This window comes from Thunnus albacares, chromosome 10 (genome assembly GCF_914725855.1).
Source record: "Thunnus albacares chromosome 10, fThuAlb1.1, whole genome shotgun sequence".
NCBI lineage: Eukaryota > Metazoa > Chordata > Actinopteri > Scombriformes > Scombridae > Thunnus > Thunnus albacares.
The window spans coordinates 8,396,901-8,414,387 of NC_058115.1; the positions used below are offsets into that span (position 1 = coordinate 8,396,901).

Here is a 17,487-nt window from a genome sequence, read left to right on the forward strand (position 1 = left end):
GGATGAAAAGGTTAGTATGAAGTAGTCCTCTTACAAGAATGTACTAGATATTAATTAAATATACTGTAGTTAAAAATGTAAAATGTAGTTTTTTCAATTACTGAGCAGTATTTCAATATAAAAGAAAACTGATCTAGGCCCATATTTATCAGACGTATGAAAATTAAACTTAAGAATGCTCCCTAGTGTCAACTGAGGAGTAAAATAAGTTCTTTGTCATGTGTGAGCAATAAGACACATTTATCAAGCAGCTTACTCCTATTCACTGTGAAGAACTTTTAAGGGCAACTCTCAGCTGATCAATGTGATTAATCACATGTACGTGGAGAGCAGGAATAGCCAATCAGACACAAGGATTTAACCTACAGCTGCCCTATTGTTCATCCTTTGAAAAGGTTGTTAGATTTTACTTAGTAATATGTTATTCTGCAAAAATGTATGCATTTTTTTATTAAATTAATTTAATTGTTGTTAAATTCTTAATCTTTCCAGTAGCAATTAACATGTGAAATTAACAACAATAAAAAAAAAACAATAATATATTCATGATATATAATTTTGGAAGTAATAAGAAATTGAAATCAAAACAAAAAGAAAGCCGGGGGAAATAAATTCTGCTGCTGGTAGATGAGGTACATCAGAAAAATCACTTAAGGAGAATTTAGAATCATATTGACTTTCACTCCTGTTAAATGCAAACAAACAAAAAAACAACAGAAAACTAGACTTTTCTGAAAAATACTGTACATATTGCTTCAGAGAACATATTGTTCATTCATGACCAGTGATGTTTTGTACACAACATGTCTCAGAAGGTGTGTGCTCACCTCTGTTTCTGTACTGCAGTCATCCAAGATCTACTCTGAACCAACCTCTGAGACATCCTGAGTCCTCTCAAACTTCACTATTGAGTATTTTTAAGAAATTAGGTTAATAGTTTTAATTCAAAAGTTTACAAATAGGATTAAAAGTAAAACTTTGATTTCTCACTTAAATCTAAGATGTTACTTATAGCATCATCATTTTAAGTACATCTTTGGTGCCCATACTCATTTGTATTTTGTCCCAATTTTAACACAAGGTACTGATTACATTAAATCAGTGTATGACAGTGAAAGACAAATGTGCAACATGTTTTCTTGAAGAACACCCAGATGTGTTGAGTGTAAGAGTCTGGTAAGATGCAAATAATGCATTCTCAAAACTTGATTTGAAACAAACAACTTCCTTTCACATGAAAAACTTACCACTCTGGCAGCACATTTTCCTCTCTATTTTGGTCTCTGGTTTCCATAGTGATGAGATGAAATGGAAATGATTTCAGCAGACCTACATTTGGATGTGTTGATTTTTTTTGAATCTGTCCACTTGGGTAATCATGAAGCTGTTATGGAGTAGAATGCAATAGTTTTCACTGCTGGGAAATACTGCTAGGATGATATTTTAAATAGCATGACAGTTGGACACCTGTTGGGGTCAGCGCTGACTGGGTGTGAAAGAAGTTGCTTAAAAGAAGTCACTGTAAAGAAATGTTCTTGATTTCAGTATTCACATGATATTCTACAAAAAAGTTCTTCAGTCAAAAAATCACTAAGTAAAGATTTGTAATGCTGAGACACTCTGAGTGTGAGTGTGATGCCCAAATTGGATATTTTATGATTCTGTCTTTGTTGTGCAATCTCTGTAAAGTAGTGACAATGACTTGTTTTTGTCCCAGGGTAAGAATAATCTGCAAAACATGAAAATAACATTGTTAAAGTTCAACTCTTCAACTATTCCTATTTAGGTAACCTTACTCTCTCTCTCAGCATCTCTCTGCCACAATCTCCGTCTGTCTCCCATGTTTCCATCTTCATATTGTGTTTTTCTTGTGCTTCTAACCTCAGGCATTTTGGAGGGCCATTAACCAATCCCTGTACTTTTAGACAGATGAAACAAGGCCAGGGCCATCGATATTGTATGATTCATGCCTGTGGCTTAAGGTTCTAATATTTCTACCAACCCCTCTGTCTGGCAAAGCCATAGTCACTATTTATCATCTCTATGCCTATGCTGCTGAGATAGGTGTTATACTGCAAAATATTGCTTTGTGTGTGTGTGTGTGTGTGTGTGTGTGTGTGTGTGTGTGTGTGTGTGTGTGTGTGTGTGTGTTTCACCGAAGTATACCACAAATCAAACCTCCACATTGCTTTGTCCTTGAACAGGCTCCTAAAGCATTGAAGTAAAATGAAAACAGGCATCATTTGCTTTGAGTAAACATGCGAGTGAGTCATAGCTTGTCATAGTTAGGATCCTGACAAATTATACTTTGCTTTTTTCAGAACTAAATGTTTTGTTTTTTTCTACCACAGGCATATTATCTTTTCAATTTAAGAAACAATTCTGACACAGAAAACAAATGAAGCAAATTATAAGATTTAATAGATTTCCAGTTTAAAACATCAAACATACACCAGCAGAGTGATTGATGGAGTCATAAATAGAATTACTGAATGCTCATTCATAAGGAAACAAATTATTATGCAATATCTATATTTCCTATATGATGAAATATAGTAGTATAGGCTGCAGCAGCAGTCTAAAAAGCAAGAGATCAAACACTCCAGATGGGCATCTCTTTTCCCTACTTTATTTTCTGATGGTTCAGTTTGTATTTGAATAAACTGATAGCAAAAAAGTGCATCTCTGGCAGTTGTTCCAACGGCTGCAAATCTGTTTTAGCATCTAAAAATGATTCTTAAATATGTCACGATATGGTGACAGATTGTTGAGATCTGCAAGGAAATAATGTTGCCAATTAACAATCGTGCTTTCTTTTTATACTGGAAATATTTAATTCATTTTGGAAGCAGAGGTTGAAGTTACATAATTGGAAAGCTCAGATTGTGTGGTTTCATAAATAAGTTAAATTGTCCTGGTGTATCAAATGGCTGCAGAGAATGTGTGATAAACAAATAGTGCAAAATTGATGTGATGCCGCATCAGGAAACCTGTAAGGCTTGAATAAATGAGATGCTGAAATGTCCTCCTCATTTTGACAAATCTATATGATTACTGCCACAGTTCCAATAAGGTTATATCACAGTAACATCAAGTCTTTGAATAATAGGCAAAAAAGCATTAATGTCAAGTAAATCTTGATTAATTGTGTCGTGGAAATTTTTCATCGTTGTTCAAGAACCACACAGAGACATAAAGAAAGCATTAAACATTACTTGTTGAAGCAGTTGTAGACACTGTGCAATCCATCACGCCATCAGTAACAATTATACAAATGTCCAAACACAAACAAAAATACAATCATCTTGTATTTTTTGAGGGAAAGCATCTTGTTCAGCTGGCCCTTCCTCTAAAGATTATGAACACAAACCAGACAGCTTTATACCTCTCCAGAAGCAGAGCTAAAAACAGCCTGGTCCCTCTTACTAACAAGTAGTCATACGATCTTACAGAGACCTCATGGTCAATCAATAACTTCAGACACGGACATCCTTCAACTTCAGCTTGTCTAGGTACTGCATGATCCACACAGTCTCTAAAACAGTAGGCTTAAGACAAAGATACCTCTAGCTAACCCCAGAGGTCAGCAGACAACCCTCGGACAGAAACAAGTTCAAGAGTTCAACTAGCCAAGGAATAGGATTTCTTCACTACCTTGTGTACTAGAATGACAATGTCATTACATCACATTCAGTTGAAAACAAATATTGACCCCTTAGTTTGAAAACATTTTTAAAATATATACAAAAGATTTATAAAATGATAACCTATTATTCAATTTTCTCTCACAATTGTCACTCTAAACAACAGTGCACCAATTTTATACAAGACCACTCATCATGGTGCTTCTCAATCTGTAAAAAGGGTTGAAAAATGTCTTCTGTAGCTCTGGAGGAGCTTTTGAAAGTGTGAGAAAATAACCCAGATGTCATCAGGGTCAACTCAGCTTGGTGTTGGAGACTTCAAATATACATCAGACAGTCTGTGTTACAAACTGGGGATGTGGAGTGTGACAGATGTGGGCAGGAAGGGACTAGTGAAAGATTGCATTGTTGGAAGTGGTGACCCAATACTAGTGGCTGAAAGTTAGGATATTATGGCCACTGCTGCTTCGATTTTACCTTTAAAAAAAAATCTTTCTCACACAAATTCCACAACTTTATGGATGTACAACACCAAATCAATAGCATACCCCGATAAAACATACCTCATTTCTTTTTTCTGATCCAGAGGCAGGCTTTGAGCAGTACCGTGTGGCAGAGAAGGCTCATGGGAGCTGGATGAAGCTCTATCTGGAGGGAAACACCTCAGAGGTGCTGAGCAATATGGGCAAAAAGGTCCTGAAGCAGTACCTGGATGCCCTGGCCGCCATGAGCTCAGCCCTCAGCAAACAGCTGGGCAAGTACGACATGTACTCCATGATCGCAGGCATGGTGTTTGTGTTTCAGGTGAGTGTAGAGGAATTTAATTCATTCTAAACACTCTGAAGATTGGTAGATTAGTGACACTGCTGCGTAGGGACAAAATAAAAAATACTCTCAGAAAGAGCAGTGTCCTCATTTGACAATGTTGTTTTTTGAAGGAGTAAATACCTCTAAAAGTAAAATATAGTTTTTACTAAAACCACAAACTTTCAGCATAACTTCAAACTCGTCCTCTGTTGTGTCCATATACTGCTGGGTATGTGTGGTTGTATCAGAACAAAAAGTTGATCAAAGTTAAATAAAAACCTTTTTGTCCCCTCTCTCCATTCTTTCCCCCCCCCTTGGTTGTCCTTTAAGCTGCTGTTGGTCTTACTGCTGGCGATGCCAGAAGCTCTCAGCGGTGCGGCAGTAGTGGATCTTCCAGTCTTCTCAGCTCTGCTCTCCCTGCCTTTCTACCTCTTATGCCTGCTGCTCGCCTCAGTGCATGTCTTGGTGTGCACATCTGCTGAGAGCTCCTGTTACTTCTGCAGCCTCTCCTGGGGTCTCGTGTTTGCTGCTGTTGCCTTCTCCTCAGCGATGTTTTGTATTCTGGTCTCTATGGCAACAAGACGACTCCCCCTGGGACCAAAGGTTCATGGGAAGGTGAGTTTTTCACTTTGTTAGTTGTGCACCCAAACACAGGTAGAGACTGTAACAGATGTTTATCCTCACATTGCCCAAATATTTAACCTAACTTGTTCAATAGTTCAGCTGATCCTTGATTGATTCATACAAAAGAATATTAAAGGTACGAGAGAGGAAAATGATTAATGTTTGTGAATCCAGCTTAGATAGAAAACTAAGTCACTGCAGTTTAGAAGATAGATTTTCGCTCTTACGTTTTAAGTGTTCTCTTCCTGCAGGTAGAGAAATGAACCTATGAGACATGAGAATTTATTTTAGAGAACATCTACTAAATCTACTGAGGCTCAGGATGGGATGGCACACTCTTCTCTATTGTAAACCCACTTTGTGATTTAGCAAAGTTAGCAAAATATTTACCAATGCAGCTTTAAATCACTTTCTGTACGGTGGAACAAAGGCCTGAGAAAAAGTTTTAGTAGATTTTCTTGGATCTGTGACAGTTGGAAAGTCAGTTTTTCAGCAAGAGATTTTGGGCATCATTTATATTAATCAAACAGTGCTCGGCTGTATGCACACCTTGTCATTTGTTTTTAATAGAAGATTGCAAAAAGCCTCATTAATTACCCCTTAATTACAGTAACACACAGGAAAGTTTTGCATTATTAATGCAGTGATAAAACTATAGAAATCAAAACATTAAAAATTATATTGTTTATGTAGCTTATATGATATAGAGTTTTTGGTTAATCAGTGCAATGACAGTGAGAGTTATAGTCAAGCAACTCAGACAATATATCTAAAACAGCTGAACTGTTAATGCCAGCAGCACAACAAAGGAAACTTTGTCACAGAAGCTACTGCAGTCTGTTCTGCTGCAGGTTTACTCTAGAAGTCAATGGCTGCCATGATTTTCACTTTTCTGCACCACTATGCTACATTGATGAATATGATTCATCATTTTAAATAGCATATGTATTGAATTATTTTTTAGGCTTTATAACCCTGCAATCATTGCACTCATATCCAAAACATTTCCATCTCACCAGAATTGAATCTGTAGAGATCATTATGTGTCTTGAGCTGGATGATGCTTTCAACTCTGCAATATAAAAAGTTTTGTTTTACCTCTTTATTGCTTTACAACCTTGTGGCTTGAAGGAAAAAGTTAAAATAGTCGTAATATATATAAATAGTTGACTATCACCCTCAATATAAAGTGGTATTAGGAAAAAAAATAAGAAATGTAATAAATATGTTGTAAAACATGAAGTTTTACATGTGCAAGTGCAGCATTAAGACTCTGCCAGCTGTAGATTTGAAAAAAGTGGGACTTAATGACCTCTAGAAATACAACCAACCTGAACAGAACACATAAAACACATAAAAGACATAAGAGTAATTGCCACCAGTATATAGGTTTCTTCTCTAAATGTGACCAGTCAATCCAGTTGACTAGTTATTCTGAAGGTGCAAGCCTTCCGTCTTTAGTTTAAATTGGTCTAAAAGATGACTCCTCTTTACTGCTTCACCTCTTTGCTCATTATAATTTATCTGTAAAGGTTACATCTCATTTTTCTTCTTGGAACTTGAGAAAGTGCTGATATAGCAAAAAGTCTGAAGAAAATCCAGTTAGGTCATAAGGTTGTGTGAAGAAATAAACTTTAAAATCTTCATACTGGAGTTGGTGGAGGAAATATACTGTAGATGTTTCTGTGACTCAGGCTTCCTTGAAAGAACCTGGAATTTTTTTCATTGAGTTTAAATGTCACACAAGCGTCAGAAAAATTGCATGTAATGGGCAGAGTTGTAACCTAAAGCGTATCTCCTCATCCAGTTGTACATTGTGAAGCATAACCAGACTTTGACTGAAAGAGTCCAAAACATCCAGAAAGTTGTGGCTCAATGCATGATGGCAAACTAACAAAATTAACAAACAAAAACATTGAACACATATGTACAATAAACTCAAAGAATTTGGAGAGAATTAGCCTACACCAGTTGGTGTTTGGCTTTTTTCTCTGGACAAAAATGACACAATTAGTGTTTCATGTACTTAAGTAACCGGGTTACAGTCGGCTTTAGCTGATTGCATGAATGTCATATAAATGAGAAACTGGTTTCTGTAATTGGGGTAGGGGATTAGAGAAACCTGGTTTGGCTGCCATGTATACAGGTAATTGGGGTAAGTACATATTTGCATAACAAAAGACTACAAACAGGGAAAGTAACAGCGGACCAGGTGGATGAAAGAAGACATAATTACACAAAGCGATGCATACTTGTACTTAAGATGATTCCAAACAAAAAGTGAAACTAACACATAGTAGCCTCTAGAGGTCTAACCAAGTTTGTGTCCACAGCTTAACATCTGACTATTTGTGAAATTCAGACACATTCATGCTGTCCTCAACTCAGTGCGCTGTCTGCTCCAACACAGACACACACACACACACACACACACACACACACACACACACACCAACACCAACAAAACAAAGTCAGGACCTCAGGACGAACACAGTATAAAGTAAAGTCAGCGGTATGGAGAGAAACTGATTAGTGACCTGCTGCATTTACAGTAAATGTAGATTCACGATAAACATGTTACAGTGCATGCAAACGTGTTGTCCAATTACCTGTGTAACCTGGTTTCTCTGAGTAACCAGAGGCCTGTACTATGAAGCAGGATTTGGGGTTAACGAGGTAACTTCAGGTTCAACTCTGAGTTTTCAGGGTTACAGCAGTGGTTCACTTCTTACTGGTATACATCACCATGGTAACTTTTGCTGAACAGCTAACCTTCTCCGGAGCAGGTTAACTTCAGATGATTGGCTCACAACCTGTTAACACTCCGACCACTGACCAATCAAATCACTGTAAAAAAGGAGTCATCATTCCTACAGGGTCCCGACATGGACAAAAGTCCTGAGTTTACAATAGAGTGACAAGTAAAACAATATATATATTTTATAGGTCAGTGGAAACATTTTACTGATTCAGGCTTTCTATTTTTCTATTTCCACTGTAGTTTAAAACAGAGCTTCTAACAAACGGAGACATCATTTATGACACTAAACAGATTATTTTAGCTGCACTTTAATTTTGCAAAGTTAATTTTATCTCCAGAGTGACAGCTGACAGTGTGGACGATTTTATACTCTGATTCCATCACTGCTGCTCAGAATAACATGAGACAACTGTGTGATGATAACTGGAAATAAAAATTAAAGATTGTCTTTTATTATAAAAATAATCCACACACTGTTAATTAGCTCCCATGATTATAAATGCAATTTCTGTCAGATAGACCTCATCAACTTAACTATTAACTACTTTTACACTCTTTGTTTCGGTAGCAGAAACAGTCTGGCATTACTTCTAAGTTTGTTATGTGACATATTCAGAATAGTTTCTTCATCATCCAACTAAATAGCAAAAAATACTCACTCTATACTTAAGTCATATATAATAATACCTACATATATTTTAAGCCTTAGTCTACTTTTAATATTTGTAAATTATATGTAGTGTTTCTGCATCTTATTCTGTTGTATGATTACAGGCTTGTTTACATTTCATGTCGTTGAATATGACTTTTTGGTGTCCCTAAAACAGAAGTTTTCTGCTGGTACTTGGTATCACCGTTTCATCTTAAATCATATGAAATACTTAATTCATGGTTCTGATGATGTCGCTCATAATTAACAACCCCGCCTCTTTCACATGAATGCACTCGTAGCTGGAAAACTTAAGAGTTGACTGAGCTAGTTGATAATCAGCTTCGTAGTACTGGTTATCTGGACGACCAGTGTTAGGTTCAGTGAAGCCAGCTGATGAAAAGATATCCTGTGTATGTTGAACTTGCTTCATAGTACAGGCCCCTGATTGATTAAGTGCAGGTAAATAACAACAACAACAACAACAACAACAACAATAATTATAATAATAATAACAATAATAATAACGATAATAATTGGCAGACAGCTCCAGCCCCCCAAAATTCAAGTAATCACAGAAATGTTCAGCATTTACTTGCAGAAAGTGCTTGAATTAAATGCTGTTTCTTTCTGTACAATGCCATGAACAGGCTAGATTTTTACACAGATGCCATAAAAACCCATAACAGTATATATTTATGGATAATAAACTCTGTTTCTGTAATCTGTCCTATAAAAGCTGTAACTTGTGTTCATTTAGTTCAGAATGCAGCAGCAGATATATTTTTAACTAAAACTTTTAACTAGACTTGAAGGCACCATATATAGAACTGGCTTTTCTACTTCCTTACTTACTAGTTTAAATCAATTTTATTAAAATCATAATGATTACTTTAAAAGCAATACATTGATTTTTCCCCTGTGCCATTATTAGACTCATAACTCCTTGCTCTGTTATAGCATGTCATGTTTTATTTATATCTTATGACTTCCAGAAATTGTGATAAAGCATTTACAATCATGGCCAAAATCTTTATCTCTGTAATAACCTGTGAGAGGAAATACAATTAGTCGACTCTGCATCCTCTAAGTCATGACTGACAAACTCATTTTGATCTCAAGATTAGATAATGAACCTGTGATGTTGTTATGCTATATTAGTATTGCCAATGAATTTGCCCATGACATTTTTGAATTTTTTTTTGATAAAAAAACAAATCTGCTTTTGCCAATTTGGCATGTTACTGGACATTTTTAGATACATTTCAATCTACTAAAAAGCTTCAAAATATATAATTTGAATTACTGTTAAGGGGAATTTGGAAAATATTGCACAACAAGGTTTTGAAATGGAAGAAGGAAATCTCGAGTCAGAGGTTCAGTGTTGTTATATTATATAATCACTTGAATCAGTTTGGATCCGAGTGCAAAACTGCGCCTGGTTTACCTTGACAAATTACTGCATTATAGGAGGCATCCAAAACTTTTATTAGAGGTATCCTGATTAGTTTCGAGTGTGTTAGATTGAGGTTAAAAAACTGGAAGATTAAGCACACTTACTAACTTGTCACTCGAATGAAAATGTGATTAGAATTCCAGTTGAATGAATTTTAATAACCTAAAGGTGAGTATACTTTATTTGAAGTAGCTTCTACGGAGAAGCTGACAAGTAGGGAAATATTAAAAAAGAGTAATTGAAGAAAACAGAAATGCCAAATGTAAAATACCACTAATATTAAAAGCAGAATAAGACCCCCTTAACAGATGTCTCTCATGACTCTTGTAAGGAGTCTACTTAAGCCTGAGAACAGCACGAGAGTTTAATAAGCTTTCTTTTTTTTCCTGAGTGAAAATATCTATATTTCAAAAGCAAAAGCTGGAGAGTCCCATTACAGAGGGGTGAACTACAATGATAGAAAGTCAGGTTCAGTGGCCTGCCAGTAGAATAAGATAAATCATGCACTAGACCCAAGTATTTCCAGAGGCATTGCAACAGATTTGCCAGTTTCATGGTACTTTTGCCTAAAATAATTGAAGTTGGCATAGATGCAAAGACACAGTGCCATCAATAATTTTAAGCAAAATATTGCATTTCAGATTGAGAGGTCATCATCTTGTCATTTCACTGTGTTTTGTCATGATGTAGAGAAAGCCTTTGACAGGACAGAAGAGCAACATACTTTAACAATTTTCAGCATATTAGGCTTCAGGTTTTGATTGATTGATGATCTACTGTATATGATGGCCCTGGGGCAGCTTAGAGAATATTCCTCCCTTTTTTTGCTCTTCAAATCAGACAGAAGAGTGCATCCTGTCTGAGTAGTAAAATGAATTTCTGATCATCAGAATTGGAATTTGAGTACAGAGAAGGCAAGGCTATTTATTACATAGGCCATTTCATATACAGTGGCAGCTCAATGTGCTTTACAAATTGGATAATAAAAAAATAAGACAGGGAAAAACAATTAAATCATTAAAATGAGTTGATCAATAAATAGCAAATGATAAAACCAAAATGGGGACAAAAGTTCAATTATGGGCAGCAATGAAGGTAGGTTTTAAGTTCAGATTTGAACATGGGTCAGATTTGGACATTACCTTAGATAATCGGAGAGGTTGTTCCAGTGTGTGTAGAGTTGTGACAACTTCAATGATTTAACTTACTGCTAATATTTAGATCTGAGTCCAAGACAACCCCAAGATTTGATACTTGATACTTTTCTTTGTTACTTCTTGTTCATAAAATATAGTTAAGTTTAAGTTGCTCTCAGGTCTTTTGCTGTGGTTATTCTCTTTAATTCAATAAATGCCAACTTAAATCAGATATCTGTGGTATATTTATAAGACGTGCAAATTCTAAGTTTGAAAATAGATGAGTGACATTAAGTCTGTATAAATGCAAATGCTTCCTAAATTATTTCAGTAATACAGCTCCATCTGCTTTAAAACAAGATAACAAACACATTTGAGGATGCAGAAAATGTATTCAGTGAATGAAAACATGAGGAATTGTTGCTTTTGAGATTTCACAATTGGCCAACCACTGTCCACTGTAGGAGAGACTGAAGTGGGAATCAATGGAGCTGGAAGAATCACACTTTGGGCCATGACATTTTATCTCGATAACAAAGAAGTTTAGGTCATAAAGGACAACATTCATCTTCTTAGTAATGCACGAGTGACTCTGATTTTTGTGCATAGAATGAACGAGGAGTCCCTCCTCAACCAAATACCAGATTCAGCTCTGAAATGTGTTTAGAATAGACAACTATATTTAGCCATTCACGGCATATTTTATCTGAGAGACATTCATAAAAGCTCGGGGAAAAAAATTATGATTGTAGGAGAGTTTCATAAAAACAACCCAGACACTGATAATGTATGAAAATATATGCAACCTAGAAGCTGTCTATCCTAAATTTGCCACACTTGAGTGATATTTTTTCTCTTTCTTCTTTCTTGGAACAGAACCAACAGAATAGAATATTTAATGTAACGGCATGTTTTATAAAGTATATGCGTAAAAAGCTGGCCACAGTAATAGACTGTACTTTTGTGAGAGAAAACAAGTATGAAACATCCCAGTCCCACAGTCTCACAGTGTACTGATACTGTAGCCTGCAGGTACTTTATGTGCAAGCTTAGCTTCCCTTTGTCATCAAGGTGAACACAGGCTAAGATGCATGACTGTATTTGGTGGTTGTTCGTCTGACTAAAATATTGCTTCTCAACAAAGAGGTTGGCTGAACCTCATTTAAACTTGCTTTGCATTATAGCGTAAGTTGACAACATGCTGTCACCACTTAACAAAATAATTTGCACAAACGTATTTGATTGGACAAATGCCAAACTAAAGCACAGAAGTCAAGCATTCATCAATGACTGACTACAATGGCCACTATCTGCTGCACCATGGCAAATAATGGCCTCAATACATAAAGTAGTATAAAATAATGACTGAAATCTCATATTAACAATAAATCGTTCTATACCTCATACTGTAAACAACAGTCTGGATATTGTTTCATTGAGTAGATTTTAGTGTAAAAGGCATATTTTCTCTCTTTGAAACATTTCTGAGTTTGAAATGACCTGTGTGAGATAATAGAGTAGGTACAAGTGGTTGTAAATTGAATTTTTTTATTGTGAGCTACTGTACATGGGTCATTTAATGAGTGGATAGGGTTTAGGGATGGGTATCGTTTTTTATCAATACTACAACTTTTATTGATATTCCTTATCAGTCTAATTCTTTATCAGTTCTCCTTCATTACTCAAGAATTGCTTTTTAAAAAATATATTATTTTAAAGAAGAATAACTTCAGTACATGGTTAGAAAATATTCATATTTTACTTATAATTAAATATTGTTTTTAGAGCAGGAACAGTAATGTTTACCTCATAAAGTCACTATATAAACTCAATAATATCTCACTGGAAACAAGTCTAACGTCAATAAAATAAATTATATTTCTGACATCAAAAATACTGAGTGAAGTTTAGAAAGAATGAAGAACACAGACATCAGTCAGTATCAGTCATTCATCCTGTCCTCTGTCCTCCTCCCTCTGCTGCTGATGTGATTCACTGCCTGCAGGTAGGCTCTGAATAACAGACAGACAGCACTGAGAGGCTTGAAGGCCATTGGAGCATCTCTGATGTCTATCCAAAGATTTTTTGCCCTCCCTTTCAGTAATAAAAATATTATAAGAATAAGCCGCTGAAATAACGAGCAGGTGAATACAATGAACACGGCTGTCCCGTGTCTGCTCCCAGTGATTTCTCCCGCTGCTCCTGCTGTTCCAGTTATGTTGGTGCTCCCAGTCTGGACCGCATTCTCCTCCACATACAGCGGCCTACTGTGGATGTTTTGGCTATCTATCTAAACCCTGACTGGTGGGGCATTTTCTTTCTGCCGCGCAAGGTGTCTTGTCTGACATACCCCCCCCCCCACTCACTTCTACCTGCTAGCTTGCTAGCTAGCAATGACTGTGTAGGTCCATCTCTTTTTTTAGGACTAACCATGGCTACCCCCAAACTGCTTTTTTTCTTTGTGTTTTTCTTTTTTTTCTCAGATGATGTACTTAGATCACTTCAGGATAGCTTCCTTAGGGTCCAACAGGCCTTCTCCACCCTAAACCTCCTGCTAAACACCACCAAAAGGGTAGGAAGGGTTCTGTGCCCCTTCCACCCTCGACGGGGCTATCTTAGACCAGGTCACTGAATACAAATGCTTTGGTATCTGGTTAGACAGCACTCTGCCCTTCTCACACCATATCAGCAGGTTACAGTCTAAGATCAAGTCTAACATTGACCTCTTGTACAGAATGCGCTCAACCTTCACTCTCTCTACTAAACTAACTCTTGTTCAAATGAACATCCTTTCCATGTTAGACTATGGTGACATTATATATGGGTTGGCATGCAAGGGCGCAGTCCAGAAGCTTGATGTTCTCTATCATTCTGCTATCCAGTTTGCTACAAATGCCCCTTTCAAAACACACCTCTGCACTCTTTATTCCTCTGTCATCTGGCATCCTTACACACCTGTTGTAATATTCATTGGTTCATGCTTATCTACAAACCCTCCTTGATCTGTCCCCCCTACCTGTGTCACTTGTTGCAAACTACAACTGCTGCCTACAACACCCGTTCTGCGCACCATATTCTGTCGAAAGTTTCCAAAACTAACACCATATTAGGTCTGTTGTCATTTCAGCAGCCTAGAACAATCTGCAAAAAACACTAAAACTGGAAAATTTGATCCCCAAGTCACCTTTCAAGGACTCTACTATGGACATCCTCACTAATACATGCAGCTGTTTACCAACCCACTAATATTCCCTAACCCTTATCTGTCTGCTGCCTACTGTTGTCCCATGCATATTCTTTCTCTCTTGCTACTCCTGTTGTGCTTTGCCTGTTTGTCTTATTGCTTGTGTGTGCTACTTTTGTTCTGTTGTTGTATTGCCTGATGCTTTTGTCTTCTAGCTACCTTCCCAATGCTTGTGTGCTAGACTGCATGTCATTTATGTAATGCTTGTTGTGATTGTATGTAAGTGTAAGTAGTGGATGTGTTGGAAATGTTTGGATGTGTGCTTCGGTCCTTTTAACTTTTGACATTTCCTTTCAGCCCCTACCCCTTACGAGGCTTTGCCTTTTGCCAGGCTGCCATTGTGAATAAGAATTTGTTTTAAATGACTGGCCTGTTTAGATGAAGGTTAAATAAAAAAATTAATAAAATAAAAGGTACAGCTGTCAGAGAGTGGAAGGGGGGCCACCATCTCAGCCAGCAGCTAAGTTTACAAGAATTTGACTAGTTGTAATATACGTTACAAACTAAGCTAAACTTTCGCTTTAGCTTGTTCATAACCCTTCACTATTCGCGTAACCAGCATGCTGTGGTTGTGTAAAACTTACTGATAGTAGATGAGAGACTGTGGGCAAAGTGAGCCCACAGTTTTGAACGTTTTGTCCTGTCAGCCATTATTGGAGAGCACAGAATGTAAACATGAAGTTACGCAATGTCAAACACAATTGCCTGACACCGGCAGCTTCGTCATCATTAGGGGATGGTTAGGAATTTGAAAATGCCACCTATGTTAGAATGAATTAATGTTGCATAAATACCGATAGCAGCACCATTTGTCCAGGAGCTTATCAATAATTCAGTACTTACCAGTTAGGAACCAATTTAGTACCGGTTCTTGATACCCATCCCTAATAGGGTTTCAATATTTAAGTAGACTGATATGAATCACTAAAATTGTAGTCTGATCCAACTAATTATCCTACAGAGATGAACAATGAAATAATAACTGTTGATGGATTCACACCACAGAGTTGAGCAAAGTGAAAGTAGGTTTAGTGTCTAGTGTGTGGTGGGTCATTATTAAGCTGGCCAAGAATTTGGAACCAAAAGTAAAGATACAAAAAAACAGAGTTGTGCTAAAATAAAATATAATGATAATAAATAATGATTTAAATAAAACTATGTGGGCCACAAAAAATATATTTGGATCTCCATTGACTGTTGCTAAAGCAGCTTTTATTGGGGTGTATTATACTCATTGCTGTAAATGTTCCTGTTTTAATGCACTCCTGTTCTCTTTCATAGTCTCCATTGAGGAGCAGTGGCAGTGAGTGGTCGCTGTCAGAGCTGGATGTTTTGCTGTTGGCTGGCACGGTCGGACACACTCTCAGCTTGGCGGCCAGCAGCTTTGTAGAGGAAGAGCATCAAACCTGGTACTTTCTGCTCAGTACCCTCTGCCTCGCCGTCTTCCAAGATGTCTGTCGCAAATACTTCAGAGAGCAGAGTGGGTCTGGAGATGAAGAAGAGCATATCCTCCTTTCCAAAGACTGCCATCCCCCTGCCTACCCCAAGGCAGAGATTTGCTCAGAGAAGTGGCTAGCTTTAGCCACGCCGCCCTTCACTCTGGTCTGCTGCCGGCTGCTACGCTCCCTCAACCAGACTGGCGTCCAGTGGGCTCATCTTCCTGATGTGGGACATTGGCTTAACAGGTTGGGTTGACCAATATTCTAAATTTAAATATTATATAAAGTGGTAAACAGAGCTAAATCAAACAAACATAAAAAGTTCTTAAACTATGGAACTCTGAGACAACCAACATTAGATAAATAACTATGTCAATGTTAAATTTTACATTTTATAATATATTCTTTCTTGCCACCTGAGGAATTGAAGTCCAATAATTACTCTTGTTTAGCTTTTTTATTTTGATTCCACCAAGTCCTGGAATACCTGGCTTTAGTATGTTCATCAGCTAGTTGCTAACTTTGTCTGGGTGCTGGGAAGGTGTTTATCGCTGCTTTTTCACTGAAAACAACCTGCCTGCCTAGAAATGGGACTGATGAGAGTGGTAAGAGTGAAAAAAAGGCAAAAAAAAAGCTTATAGATACAAATATGCTATGTAGAGCTGAGAGGAACTGTATGATCGGGTGATATTTATCTGTGTTTGTCACTACGAGTGATGCCTTTCACATTACACATCATCATTTGAAGTGATTATATTGAAGTTCAGAAGTTAATCTGAAGTAGAATTTGATAGGAAATCTGTTAAATGCATGCATAAATCAGTTTTAGGGGAGTGTCTGCATGCCTTTTTCTGTTGTTACTCAAGACAAACTTTTTTTGACTTTAACTCCACTAGTGGTAAGGCTCCCCCATAGACTGAATATAACTGTAAACTCTTCAGGATGTTGTTTGTTCTGACAAACAGTATTGTATTGTGGGCTGTAATGAACACTGGGACTGCTAGCAGAGCTGAGGGCTATTAGTCTTGTGTTATAGTGTATTGGATATTTTTCTTTTTTATGCGGGAACATGTGGGTGACAGGACATTACATCAAGTCATTTACAGCACAGCTACAGTCGAGGCTGAGAGGGGAAAAATCTCAGTTATCCTAAACATCTTGAGGTTTCAGTGTGAGTTTGACAGAATTAAAATGAATAGGCGACTCTCACTGTTTGATACTGATGCTCAGCAGTCACACAGGAATAAATTCATTATAAAAAGGCAGAGATAGCTAAGACGGTAGCCTCGGTGGACTACAATGCAGTGACAAGATGTTCGACCTCCATTTGTCTCTCCACCTACACATAAGTGTAACAGATCAATGTAACAAGTTCATTCCTGCTCTCTGGGAATTATTGAAAACCATTATGGGAAATGTAGGAAATTACCTACTGGGTGATAACAGACACTGAAGGGAAGGTATACAAGGTTCCTTTCCTGACACATTTTTAAGTGTGTTTTTCTGGCTGAGAAATTGTCTGGACCCTCCACTTAGCATTTTTTAAAAAGATTCAAAAAAGGAAAATAGCCTTCTGCTCAGACTGTAGAAAAATGGTGATTTCTCAGTGAAGCTGTGACTGTTTCAGAGCCATTAATATTCTGTCAACAGCACAGGGCAGGGGATTATGGTTCGTTCTTTAACATGCATCACATTGTGGAATAGAGATGTGGATTCTGACCTTTTCC

General features: G+C 37.1%; 1 protein-coding gene across 1 annotated transcript in view; it reads left to right on the top strand.

Annotated features, from left to right (window-relative positions):
• pigg (phosphatidylinositol glycan anchor biosynthesis class G) overlaps nucleotides 1-17,487 on the top strand; it is a 66,628-nt gene that overhangs the window by 21,910 nt on the left and 27,231 nt on the right. Inside the window, exons 7-9 of the mRNA XM_044363777.1 lie at nucleotides 4,231-4,448; nucleotides 4,782-5,066; nucleotides 15,603-16,006. Of these exons, the coding sequence (XP_044219712.1) occupies nucleotides 4,231-4,448; nucleotides 4,782-5,066; nucleotides 15,603-16,006 (907 nt within the window). The remainder of the gene's footprint in view (nucleotides 1-4,230; nucleotides 4,449-4,781; nucleotides 5,067-15,602; nucleotides 16,007-17,487) is intronic.